Source organism: Danio rerio, chromosome 25 (assembly GCF_052040795.2).
Source record: "Danio rerio strain M-AB ecotype USA chromosome 25, GRCz13ab, whole genome shotgun sequence".
NCBI lineage: Eukaryota > Metazoa > Chordata > Actinopteri > Cypriniformes > Danionidae > Danio > Danio rerio.
Window position 1 is genome coordinate 21083344 of NC_141045.1, and position 12821 is coordinate 21096164.

The following is a 12821-nucleotide window of genomic DNA, read 5'->3' on the forward strand; positions in this document are numbered from 1 at the left end:
CGATGAGATCATTGTATAAATTCCAGCATGGAGATTGGCTGTCTGTTCCAGCGGTACAACGTGACTTCTTTAAGTTTTCATCATTAATTCATGAGAAAGACTTGGTTCCAACCAATTAGCATTCTCTTTTGTGAACGAGATGCAACTTCACTAATATGCATGAAGTTCTCCTGTTTTGTGTGTTTTGTGTGTTCTTGAGATGTCACATTGTTTTGCCAACTAATTCAAACAATTAGTAGAATAAGAATTGTTCGGTGACATGGGTCATCAGTGTTGTGTTCCATTTCCTCACGATGAGAGCAGAGCTTACATGTGGACCCACATGTGTGGATTACAGTGGTCTGCTAACATGCGACAAAAATAAGTTTTTTAAGAAAAAAATGGTGAAATCCGGATTTGCCGCTCATCTTTTAAAAAAAAACACACGGTTCCAGTTCATGTTGATTGTCCTGTCTCTATGGATTTGGTAAGTGTGTGATCAGTGTTCTTTTTGTTTATGTTCCTCCAGATGGCAAAGTTAGTTAGTATCGTCACCAGTACTCTTTTAGTTTTTAAAAACATACCTTAGTCAAAATCTGCCATCTTTCTGTCTGTCTCTGTCTAATGGACCTTCTGTCTTTCCTCATTTTTGTCTGTATGTATTTGTTGTCTGTCTATTTAGGCTATCTAGCTAGCTAGCTGTCGGTCTGTCTGTACTATGTCTTCTATATTTCGGTCTGTCTCTGACTACTGTGTCTGACTGTCTATCTAGTCTGTATCTTATAAACTGTGCATTTGTTGTCTATTTCTCTCTCTCTCTCTCTTTATATATATATATATATATATATATATTTGTATAGTTAATTGTAAAAGCTTTGTATTTCAGTTAATTTAAATACTCCTTAATTCAAACCACAAAGTAGGTTGTTGGCGGTAAATATAATTAATCAATTTAAAATAAAAGTTCAGATGACCCTTGTAGTGATATATTCCTATATTTCAGCTTGTTGTTTTTCATGAGTTACATCTGAATTTAATCAAATGCCCTAAACAAAATTTCTAAACAATTGTATTGAGTATCTACCTGTAACAATGTCAATGATGTCAGTTTCGCCAGAGGCATCTTCCAATACTGGTGCGTCATCAGTTCACCCCAGATCTCATGTCATGTTAGGAGTTTAGTGGAGCAGAACAGGTGTCTGACAGACCACCAGAGCTCTTTCATTGTTCTTCTGTGGCTTTGGCTGTGGTCCTGTTTCTTTAGAGATTGAACAAAGGTTGGTCTGGGTCATTGAGCACTGTGGCCTGCCTGGAATAACTGAGCAAAGAGGACATATAGCTGCTCAATGGTCTCTCTGCAGCCTTTTCGTCTGGACAGAACTGGAAGCCATTGTGTTGTAGGATCTAACACTAAGCTCACTCAAGTGACTGGGTAAGAAGGTTGGGTTAAAGGAACAAGTTTCCAATTATTTTCTGAAATTGTGTGCCATGCATGAATTGCACCTTGTGTCAGTGGATGTAAGAAAGGTGTATTTGTTTCAGGAAGAACCAATAAGCATCCAGAACCTGAACCTTCCATTTTATTAAAGTTAAAATTCTGTTTTAAAACAAGAAAAAACATAATATATTGTTTGTTGGAATTTAGTCGGCAAAATTAATCACAAAATGTAACATCCATTGCACAAAAAAGTGAATTGGGTAGGCTAAATTGTCCATAGTGTATCAGCGTTTGTGTGTATGTGTGTGTTGATGTTTCCCAGAGATGGGTTGTGGCTGGAAGGGCATCCGCTGCGTAAAAATGTGCTGGATAAGTTGGCGGTTTATTACGCTGTGGCGACCCCGAATTAATAAAGGGACTAAGCCGACAAGAAACTGAATGAATGATTAGATGAATGTTTTACACGCTAGGAAACATGGTTCATGTAAGAAATACTGAGCTCACAAATCGATGTGCTGGGTGTGGGTCATTAGTCAGTTGCTTTTGTAACTTCACTAATGATTTGAAGTGGCAATTCTTCAGTTGTGGAGGTGGTTTGTAATCAATTGTGTAAAAATATCTGCTTAATGATTACTAATTGTTAGTGGATTCACTTATTTTAACACAAACTATTGGTTGATTCCGAAATTTGTCAGTTGCTTACTTATTTGAACAACTGAATACAAATTTCAGCAATATACAGATTGTAGTAAACCACTATTGTCCAATTTCTAAAATTATTATATCTAAATATATTATATTTGATGGCAAATTTCACAAATATATATATTACCCATTCACATGAAAGCCTTAAATATCCTGCTGACTCCCATAGACTTGTCAGTTTTATCATGTGTCACATTCATATATTCAAACATTTTGTAGGCATTTCGTCTAAATGGAAATGCGGTTTTGGAAGAGTGAATCAACTATTTTTTTAAACTGGATAAATCTTATAATGACTCCCTGGACATTTTTTGTGTAAACATCCAATCTGTATATTTTGTGAAATGATAATGTCATTAGCCCACGTCTTGGCCTTAGTCAGACACAACTACATTACATAACAGCAACAACAGTAAACTAAATTAACCTGTTAATTGAATAATCCTGCTGAAGTTACGGAGCTTCACAACTTTGTTTAAAAGCATTAGCCATGTTCGTCTTGTATTGACTTGTATTCAGAGCATGCTCCAAGTCTTTTTTTTTTTTTTTTTTTTTTGATTTTCGTCAATTTGTTTTTTTCTTCTCTATTACTGGCAAAATTATAGTGCCACATACTGGTCTGGCATGTTTTTTTTTAGATATCATTTAATTTTATTTATTTATTTTTTTACTTTTTGCATTTGTAGTCAGTTTCTGTGGCTTCGTGTGTTATTTCTTTATTATTATTTCTTGCTATTAGGCTTGCTATTAAAACAACTACAGTGTAAATGCTAAGGGAACTAACAAACAGACCAGACACCAGAAATAAACTGCAAGGGTGATTACAAAAATGTAAACTTACAAAACAGAATAACAGAACTTATCACTTTAAAAAATGCTGGGTTTCACACAATCAATTTGTGTTGGTACAACATGAAGGAATTAAGTCAACCTATTTGCTTTTTAAAATCTAAGTGGACTGAACAAAAAAAAAAATCAAGATTTGTGTAGTTTAAGCTCATTTTAAATATGTAGTGTGAACAAACAGAAAATTACATTTTTTTACATTAGTGTTAGAACTGAATAACAAGTGTGAATACAAAAAGTAAACTTATAAAATAGAATAACAGCACCTTTGCACCACTCATATTTTCATCAGAAATTCTAAAACGTTTTTGTTTTCTGTTTTTGTGTATTCAGGAGAGCGCTGTGAGGTAAATGCCCGCTCCGGCCGATGTGTTCCTGGTGTGTGTAAGAATGGAGGCAGGTGTTTGGATCTGCTGGTGGGTGGTTTTATGTGCCAGTGTCCCGACGGAGAGTACGAGAAGCCCTATTGCCAGATGAGCACACGCAGCTTCCCCGGCCAGTCCTTCATCACCTTCAGAGGCCTGAGGCAGAGATTCCACTTCACCCTCTCCTTCATGTCAGTAATCTCACTAGAGTTACTCCATCCATCAGTTTACCTGATGCCTACCTATTCATGCATTACTTTTATGAACATGATCTTGTGCTAATCGTTATTTTTATTTTGTATAAATATAATAGTATTAAAATAACTCTCTTAACTTCTCTTCACAAATATTAATAACAAATATTAAAATAAAGCTTTTATTAATGTAAAAATGTTTCATTGTGATGTTTGTAGAATGATATTTATTTATTTATGAATAATATTTCAGGACTTTTTAAAGATTAAGGGGTTTATTTTAACAATCTAGGCAAAAAGTCAAAAGAGCATGGCGCAAAAGCATTAAGGGCATGTCTGAATCCACCATTGCTATTTTAAGGATGGAAAAATGCAGTTTGTGCCCCAGCGCATGGCCTAAATGGGTTATGCTCATTCTCTTAATCAGTTATAGGGGGGTTTTGAGCATAACTTGCATTAAACTAATCAGAGTCTCCTCTCCCATTCCCTTTAAGAGTCAGTTGCGTCGCACCATTTGCCATTCACATGTTGGACTTTGTAAGTGCAAAAACTGAACATTTCACTAGCGAGAAAACCGTTAAACAGACCATCTGCAGCGCAAGGATAAAGAATGAGCCTCCTCCATTTAGCCTCTTTACTTTGTCTTTATTTTTTCTCTTTACTTTACTCCATTACTTTCGTGGAGTAAGAAAACAGTGGAAACTCACTCCATACGCCTACATATTTAATTTTGTTTGTTAAGTGCAAAGATTTTTTTCAAAACCATTTCTAAATTCAGCTCTAATTTCCAGCAAACGAATAAATCAACAATAATAACAAAATGTGGTCAAACAACGGAGTTATATCAAAACACACATTCTATTGCCTCATATGGTGATGCAGTCTACCAAACCCGACAGGTGGACAAATCTAAACTTGTTTTTTAATTAAACAAATATAAAAATGTATATAATAAATAATACTACCACTAATGCAAATTGTCATAAATAAACTGAAAAAGGCAACGGAGTGGCACAGTAGGTAGTGCTGTCGCCTCACAGCAAGAAGATCGCTGGTTCGAGCCTCGGCCGGTTCAGTTTGTGTTTCTGTGTGGAGTTTGCATGTTCTTCCTGCGTTCGCGTGGGTTTCTTTCGGGTGCTTTGGTTTCCCCCACAGTCCAAAGACATGCTAATGTGTCCATGTATGTGTGTGTATGAGAGTGTATGGATGTTTCCCAGAGATGGGTTGCAGCTGGAAGGGTATCCGCTGCGTAAAACAAATGCTGGATAAGTTGGCGGTTTATTTCGCTGTGGGGACCCCAGATTAATAAAGGGACTAAGCCGAAAAGACAATGAACGAATGAATGAAATTTTAAAAAGCCCATGAGTCCACAAAGTGGCACAAATGGACTTTTTTATTTAAACAACATGGTGCAAAATATGAAAATTATGGTTGCGCTGGTCAGATAATAGCAACAAATCTCGCCAAACACGTCTTTATTGCACCAGTGTATGATGGGGCCCAAAATTCAAAAATATTAAAGATAAATATTAAATATTTTAATATTATAAAAGATATATACTACAAATAATAGTATTTCCAGCTGCAACCCAACACTGGGAAACATCCATAAACACTCATTCACACACATACAGTACGGACAATTTAGTTTTACCCAATTCACCTACAATGCATGTCTTTGGACTGTAGGGGAAACCGGAGCACCCGGAGGAAACCCACGCCAACATGAGGAGAACATGCAAACTCCACACAGAAATGCCAACTGTAAAAATAGTATTAGTATTTATAAATGATTTAAAAAATATTTTATTAATATTAAAATGTATTCATGTCATATATTTTATTTTAACAATTTAAACAAAATTATTTCACTTTAAACAATGAATAATTTACATTTTATTCCTAATAATAGCTAAAATCTTTAATTCTGCTCAGATATTATAAATGCAGAGAAATAAGCTTATGGTTGATAATAAGGAAAATAATTATTTTGTTGTAGTTTTGATAAATTATAAACAACTTGATAATTAATGAAAACAGTAAGGGTTTGTACTATATTATGTCTAATATGCAAACATTTACAAATAATTTTTTTATTTGTTTATTTTTTATTGCTATTATAATGTAATTTATCATAAATTTTTATAAATCAATATATCTTACAAAATAATTATACATAATACGAATAAAGATACATATTTCAATGTAGTACTATTTAATTACAAACATTTAATTAGAATAGTTAAAATGATTGATATAATAACATAAATTAGCTTTAATAAAATAAATAGTATCTTAAAAAATATTTGTATGCACCACATATTTTTATTTTACATTTCAGATAATTTGCTTTTACAAGTTTAGCAGTTTATGTCTGATTCTCATGCAAATCCTGTCTAGATATGCCTTGGGAAAATGTCTTTCAGAAAGCCGAAACATTTCCTAAGGGTAAACACCTGTTTAATGTTCCTCACGTCTCCTCACTTTTCCAATATGACATTTATTAATTACTCCGTAACTGATCTAGCAAATTAGACGTGTCAAAACCACATAAGTTCTTCTGTTGGCAAACATGAAAACAGGATGCCGCGTGCAGTGATGCATCTTTGTTCCTACTTCCGGTTCGTCTGCCCCTTTGCCATGTGCTATTTGACACCTTTCCATTTTGAAATCCCAGGTGCCCTCAGCGCAGCACCATCTGAGATACCAGAGGTTGGCAAACATTGCAGTGTCAGTTTCCCCCGTCCTTTACAGCGTCATTATTACCTCTAGCTGTGTCTCTTGGCAGCTTTTATCACTTCCTTTTCCTCCACTCCCTGTCTTTTTTTATTCCTCTGTCAAACCTGTGTCTTTTTGCTGTGAATGATTTGAGGGTTTTCCTGGTCTCTGCAGATCAGAAATCAATATTCATTAAATGTTAATTGTTAATTAATGTTAATTAAATGTTCATTAAATGTGTTTAAAAGTAACATAAAAAAACATTTTTTTGGACTGTGAATGCTAACTTACACATTAAGTTGAAATAAGAACATTTTAAAGTAATGTATTATTTGTTACACATTTTAAAATTGTGTGTTTGTTTGTTTTTTTATTCATAGGTTTGCTACCAGGGAGCGAAATGCGCTTTTGCTGTATAATGGCAGGTTTAACGAAAAGCATGATTTCATTGCGATTGAAATTGTTAAAGAGCAAATCCAGCTGACCTTCTCTGCTGGTGAGTTGTGCACTTTTACCATACATTTTATTGTAGTTTTGACAACAGTACACAATGCTTTTGTTTAATAAAAATACCCATGGAACCAAATGAAATTTGGATGAATTTTTGATATAATTTTTGAAATGAATTTTTTCTGGAGCTGCTTTTTGTGTTATTGTTTGTGTCACTGCCTTGCCTTGCTTTTATTTAATTTAATTTGTGTTTGTTTTCTAATTATTTGTGTTTTTGCTGCCATGCCTTGTTTTTTTTTATATACCTTTTTAGTTTGTTTTTGTTTTTTAATGAAATGCTCTTTTCTTTTCTTTTTTTTTCTTTTCTTTTTTTTTGTTTATTTTCTTATTGGTTGTGTGCATTGTTTTTTTTGTTTTTGTTTTTTCATGTACCCAGTGGGCTTTGAAAAAAAAAAATGTATTTGATGTCAAACCTTGATGTTTATTTAACACACATTGATGCCCTTTTGACCGCCAAAATATAAATAATAAAATAATTTTACACTGGATTTTGTTTCCCTAGCATGTAAACTTGACTGTAATCATATAATCCTCTGAAAGATTTACATCAAATCAATGTCTGAATTTTACATTGACATCAAAAAACATTAAAAATTGATTACAGGACAGACCTGTTATTGATTTTTGACGTGTTTTTCATGTAAAAAGATCAATTTGTGGATGTCAAATGGACATAAAGGTTTTTACATCAAAGTAATTAGCCTTTTTGATGTTTTTATGGTCTTTAATTTTGTCTTGTTTTGTATTGTTTGACTTGGTTTGGTTAAGTTTTTTTTTTTTCGTTGAGTTTATTTTTGTTTTGTTTTGTTGTTTCTTAAACTTCAAACTATTACATGACTTGCAAACATATTTGAATCTGAACAAAGCCTCCGTTGCTAGATATACAGCTACTTTTTGCATCTAAAACATTAGTGCGCATGTGTTTATCAAGAGCTGTGCCAAAGGAAACAGGTGGCCAAAGAGCATTAAAACACATTTCCTCTGTCTACCTGCTCCTTTGTTTTGTCAACCCTTCACATCAGCAAGAGTTGCTGTCCTGTCAGTATATGTAAAATACCATGTCCAGTCTCTTTCTCAAGTCAGAATTGTTTCCATAGGATATACAATAGCGGAATTTATCCCTGGAGTGTCCTAGTATGAGCAGATGCTTGTTACGTCTTACTACAACACTGTGCTTCTGAGAATAAAGACAGTGAAAGGCATTTCCTCTACTGTCCTGGAATGTAAAACAGATCAAACAGCACAGTGATTGTGGTAAATGATGAACCAATAGTAAGGTCAAGGGTCTGTCCCGGCTTACTAGACATCACTCAACATAATTAAGTCTGAGAGAGATATAAACAACTAAAATATTTGAAAGGTTGTGCGCTCAGGGAATGTACTGTTATAGGAGGTCCTGACAAGGCATTATCTCCTTGATAATGATTTACTTATTTTGTCCACTAGACTGGAAAATGCCACACATATTGAAATTCCCAAAGTGCTTGGGAAATATTTGGTTAAAGTGGAACTGAATTGTTTGTGAATTGTATTGCACGTGTTAAGTCATCCAAAAAACAAGCTGTTGGTCTCCTAAGAACAAAAACCAACTAAAACAAAGACATTGCCTATAAAAAAATATATAGAATTAGTACAGTTTTCATTTAACCTTACCCTAACTCACTACATCTACAAATAAGTGTTTTAAAAGGGGGAAATCTACCCCAAAACAACCAAATTCAAACAAACAAACAAAAAAAACTACCAAAACAAAATGTATCTTTAACCCACCAGTCCTACTGCACCCAACCCATGCTGAGCTGAGATTGAACCAGCAATTTTTTAGAGTCGGTTGCTCTAACAAGGAGACTGGAATCATGGCCTCTAGAAACTGTCGCTAGAGCAACTTTTGAGGTCAGAGAAGTGAAGTTTACCTGCATAGCACTTCACTAGCTGGCCTCTGTTACACTCACCCCCCTAAACCTCACTCCCATCACGGATGAGCCTCCACGTGTAACCCACCAGTCTGTGCTAAGCTGGGAACGAACCGACAATTCTTTGTATATTAATTAGTTGCTCTAACAGTTGCTCTATGGGAGTCGGTTAAAGCAACAAACTCCCATGTAAAGAATTGCTGGTTTGTTCCCAGCTCAGACCGGGATGGGTGCAGTAGACCCGGTGGGTTACATATCCATTAAGTATGGTACTAAATGATAGCTTGGGTCCTTATTGTATAACTTACTACATGTTAATCCAATAAAATAAAAAAGTAAACAAATGTTGTCTTTAAAAAGTCAAATAAACTATCCCAAAACAAGGAAATCCAACCAAAACAAAGATATTCCAAAATGTATTGTATTATTATGCAATAAATAATTGTTTTGTCCCACATTCCCTAAATTACTACATGGTTGTCCAAAAAAGAGCAAAAAAAGAAAATAAATAAATAACTCAAAAACTAGTAAATCCAACCAAAACAATGATATTATGAAATTTATTTAACACTTATATTAGTAAATAATAGTGTTATCCCGTATTCCCTAAATTGCTACATAGTAATCCTATGAGAATAAAAAACAAACAAAATGCTATATCCAAAAACAAGCAAATCCAAGCAAAAAAAAAAACAAACAAACAACCAAAACAAAGATGTTCTAAAATGTATTGTTTGCTAAACAAGAGTTTACACTTAACAGTTAACAAGATTAATTTAATTAAGATTGGGGGTTGGGGTTAGGATTAGTGTAAGTTAATATGTACTTTCAAAGTTTCTTATAGTCAGATAAATGTGTGTTGAAGGAGCAATATCAACAGATATTAAGCAGACAGTCTACTATTACTCATAAGTAATCACACCAAGGGTTGCAATCGAATGAAAAAAAAATTAAAGGCTGTTCTCTTTTTATTTGCATGTTGGATTTTTAAATGTAACTATTTAAATTTTTGTAGGTTTTGTATAAAATATGGTCATTTTAATAGGTTATTAAAATGTATTAAGTTTTTGGAAATCATTAAGTGTCTTGTGACCCCTCAGGGGGTCCCGACCCCCACTTTGGGAACCACTGACCTAACATAACAACATTATTTATAATATATTATTAATACCTTAACTCGCCAGAGGGTTCTTAAGTAGGAGTCCTATAAGAGCAAAAACTAAAATTCAAGCTAATGGTGTAATGCCCAACAAAAAAGTAACCTAAGTACCCAGACGAAAAGACAAGCAAAAATATACAAAACAAAAATATAAATGTATGTCACCAAATGGCTGTCATATAAAAGACATATAAAATAATTATCTAAATCATAGTAAAGCAGGGAATTAATAACGTTGGCCTTCGTAACTCACCAAATGGAATAAGATCTTATAAGTGTTATAAAACACATAAATAAAAAAACCTAAAAAGTTTTTTTTCCCCCTTTCCTGTTTGTCTTTAGGAGAATCAAAAACCACAGTGACTCCATTTGTAGCTGGTGGGGTTAGTGATGGGCAATGGCACACAATACATCTACATTACTACAACAAGGTAAGTCATTTGTAAACAACACAATGAGAATGAGCGGTCATTGTATTCTGTACTCCTGGAAGTCAATAGACCTAACTGATAAAACATTATCAAACTGAGCTGCTGTTCAAACAAACGGTTCTTCCGTTTTGCATTTAGTGGGAATCATTTTGCAGGTAATTAGCACAAATTTGTTCTGTTATTGATTTGATTTATGAAGGTATCCAGTCATTTAATCGCCAGAGCAAGTCAAAGTCTCACAATCCCCCTGTTTTTTTTTTATGAAATCAGTGTCTCTATGTCCATATTTCATGAAAGAAGACACCCGATATGACGCGGCATCTCCAGCTGTATCAAAGCTCACAATATCTTCTAAGAACTCCAGTCAAAAGAAACAGCTTGTATTTCTCCGTCTTTGATCCGGTTCAGTTTTCAGACCCTCGTATTTCAGTTGTTGAAATGGAGTATTTATTAAGTTTGGTGCGTGTGTGTAATACATCATGTGTCAAGTTTCATGGCCAAAAGCAAGTTACCTGCATGTCTCATTACACACCGTCTCGTTTTGTAATTTATATCGTTAGCATTATTTCATAACGTATTGAATTCTTGTTCTTCGTGTTTTTAAACAAATAGCTCTCAAGGGTTTTTGTCATTTGTTGTTGCTGCAAAATTAATTCAGCTTGAATGCTTTAAAACCTACTCCTCTACTCCTCTTTAGTGACCTTTTATCAACATCGTTTCCATGTTCCACACTTTTCTTTGGCTTATTCCCTGCTTTATCAGGCGTCACCACACCGGAATGAACCATTATTTGTTTAGGAGGAGCATTTTGAGATCTAATAGAGTCAGTCTATTAAAGCTTCAGAGAATCTTATTGAAGTTTCTTCAAAAAGAAAGTTGTTTCTGAGGCATGACAGTCAGCATGCTGTGAGTTTCTCTGCTTGAGGGCCCATCATTTCTTTGATTTCTTTTTTAAAACTTCTCTCAGAGTTGCACCACAGATTTTCTATCCACTAAAAAAAGGCTGGATGTAAACTCAGAGATGTGCATTAAATTTTAAATTGCACAAAAAAAGAGATGCAGTGCTCTTCCCAGGTGGCAGCAACTGCGTTTATTATTGATAACTTTTCCCAGTGAGTGTTGATTGAAACTTTGAGATGGGAAAGTTGCTTTATTTGTTCATTATTTATGCAATATTAAATGTTTTTACATAAGTTATATTAAGGGTGGCGATGCAGTGGCGCAGTAGGTAGTACTGTCACCTCACAGCAAGAAGGTCGCTGGTTCGAACCTTGACTGTGTCAGTTGGCATTTCTGTGTGGAGTTTGCATGTTCTCCCTCATTAGAGCGTAGTGTGTGTGTGTGTGTGTGTGTGTGTGTGTGTGTGTGTGTGTGTGTGTGTGTGTGTGTGTGTGTGTGTGTGTGTGTGTGAATGAGTGTGTATAGATGTTTCCCAGAGATAGGTTGCCGCTGGAAGGGAATCACTGCGTAAAACATATGCTGGATAAGTTAGTGGTTCATTCCGCTGTGGCGACCCCAGATTATTAAAGGGACTAAGCCGAAAAGAAAATGAATGAATAAATATATTGAACGGGATGAAGCAGTGGCGCAGTAGGTAGGGCTGTCGCCTCACAGCAAGAAGATCGCTGGGTGGCTGGTTTGAGCCTCGGCTCAGTTGGCGTTTCTGTGTGGGGTTTGCTTGTTCTCCCTGCGTTTGCGTGGGTTTCCTCCAGGTGCTCCGGTTTCCCCCACAGTCCAAAGACATGTGTTGCAGGTGAATTGGGTATGCTAAATTGTCCGTAGTGTATGAATGTGTGTGTGGATGTTTCCCAGAGATGGGTTGCGGCTGGAAGGGCATCCGCTGCGTAAAAACTTGCTGGATAAGTTGGCGGTTCATTCCGCTGTGGTGACCCCTGATTAATAAAGGGACTAAGCCGACAAGAAAATGTATGAATAAATAAATATATTGAACGTGGTACTGTTGCTCAGTGGTTAGCACAGCAAAAAGGTCGCTGTTTTGAGCCACGGCTGGGCCAATTGGCATTTCTGTGTGGAGTTTGCATGTTCTTCCTGTGTTCGCCCGGGTTTCCGGGTGCTCCGGTTTCCCCCACAATCCAAATACAAGAGCCAATGGATGTTTTTCAATACTAGGTTGTGGCTGGAAGGGTATCCACTGCATAAAACATATGCCAAAATAGGGGGTTCATTCTTCTGTGGCAACCCCTAAAAAATAAGGACAAAGCCGAAGGAAAATGAATGAATGAGTTAAATTGAGACTTGTGGTTAAAACAAATGATTGTGAAGTTTATTTCTAAACTAATTTTGAGAGGATCACATGCTTATGTCTCCGGTTAAAGTCACTTCTAAACCAGTTAACATTTCTGTGCGGAGTTTGCTCATTCTGCGGGTTTTCCCCGGGTTCTCCGGTTTCCTCCCACAGTTCAAAAAACAAGCAATACAATAAATTAAACATACCAAATTGATACCATAGCCCCCATCTAATACCTACCTAAAATTATCCTACCAACCTACCAAAATATTAAGCACTGCGTTTTAAGCTTAACATTTCTAATATATAAAATAA

The 12821-nt window shown here is 35.3% G+C and overlaps 1 protein-coding gene across 1 annotated transcript in view; it reads left to right on the forward strand.

The window, feature by feature from the left end:
* Positions 1-12821, forward strand: part of celsr1b (cadherin EGF LAG seven-pass G-type receptor 1b) — a 112617-nt gene that overhangs the window by 29001 nt on the left and 70795 nt on the right. The window contains exons 3-5 of the mRNA XM_087312112.1: positions 3302-3524; positions 6626-6741; positions 10170-10258. Coding sequence (XP_087168238.1) covers positions 3302-3524; positions 6626-6741; positions 10170-10258 — 428 coding nt within the window. The remainder of the gene's footprint in view (positions 1-3301; positions 3525-6625; positions 6742-10169; positions 10259-12821) is intronic.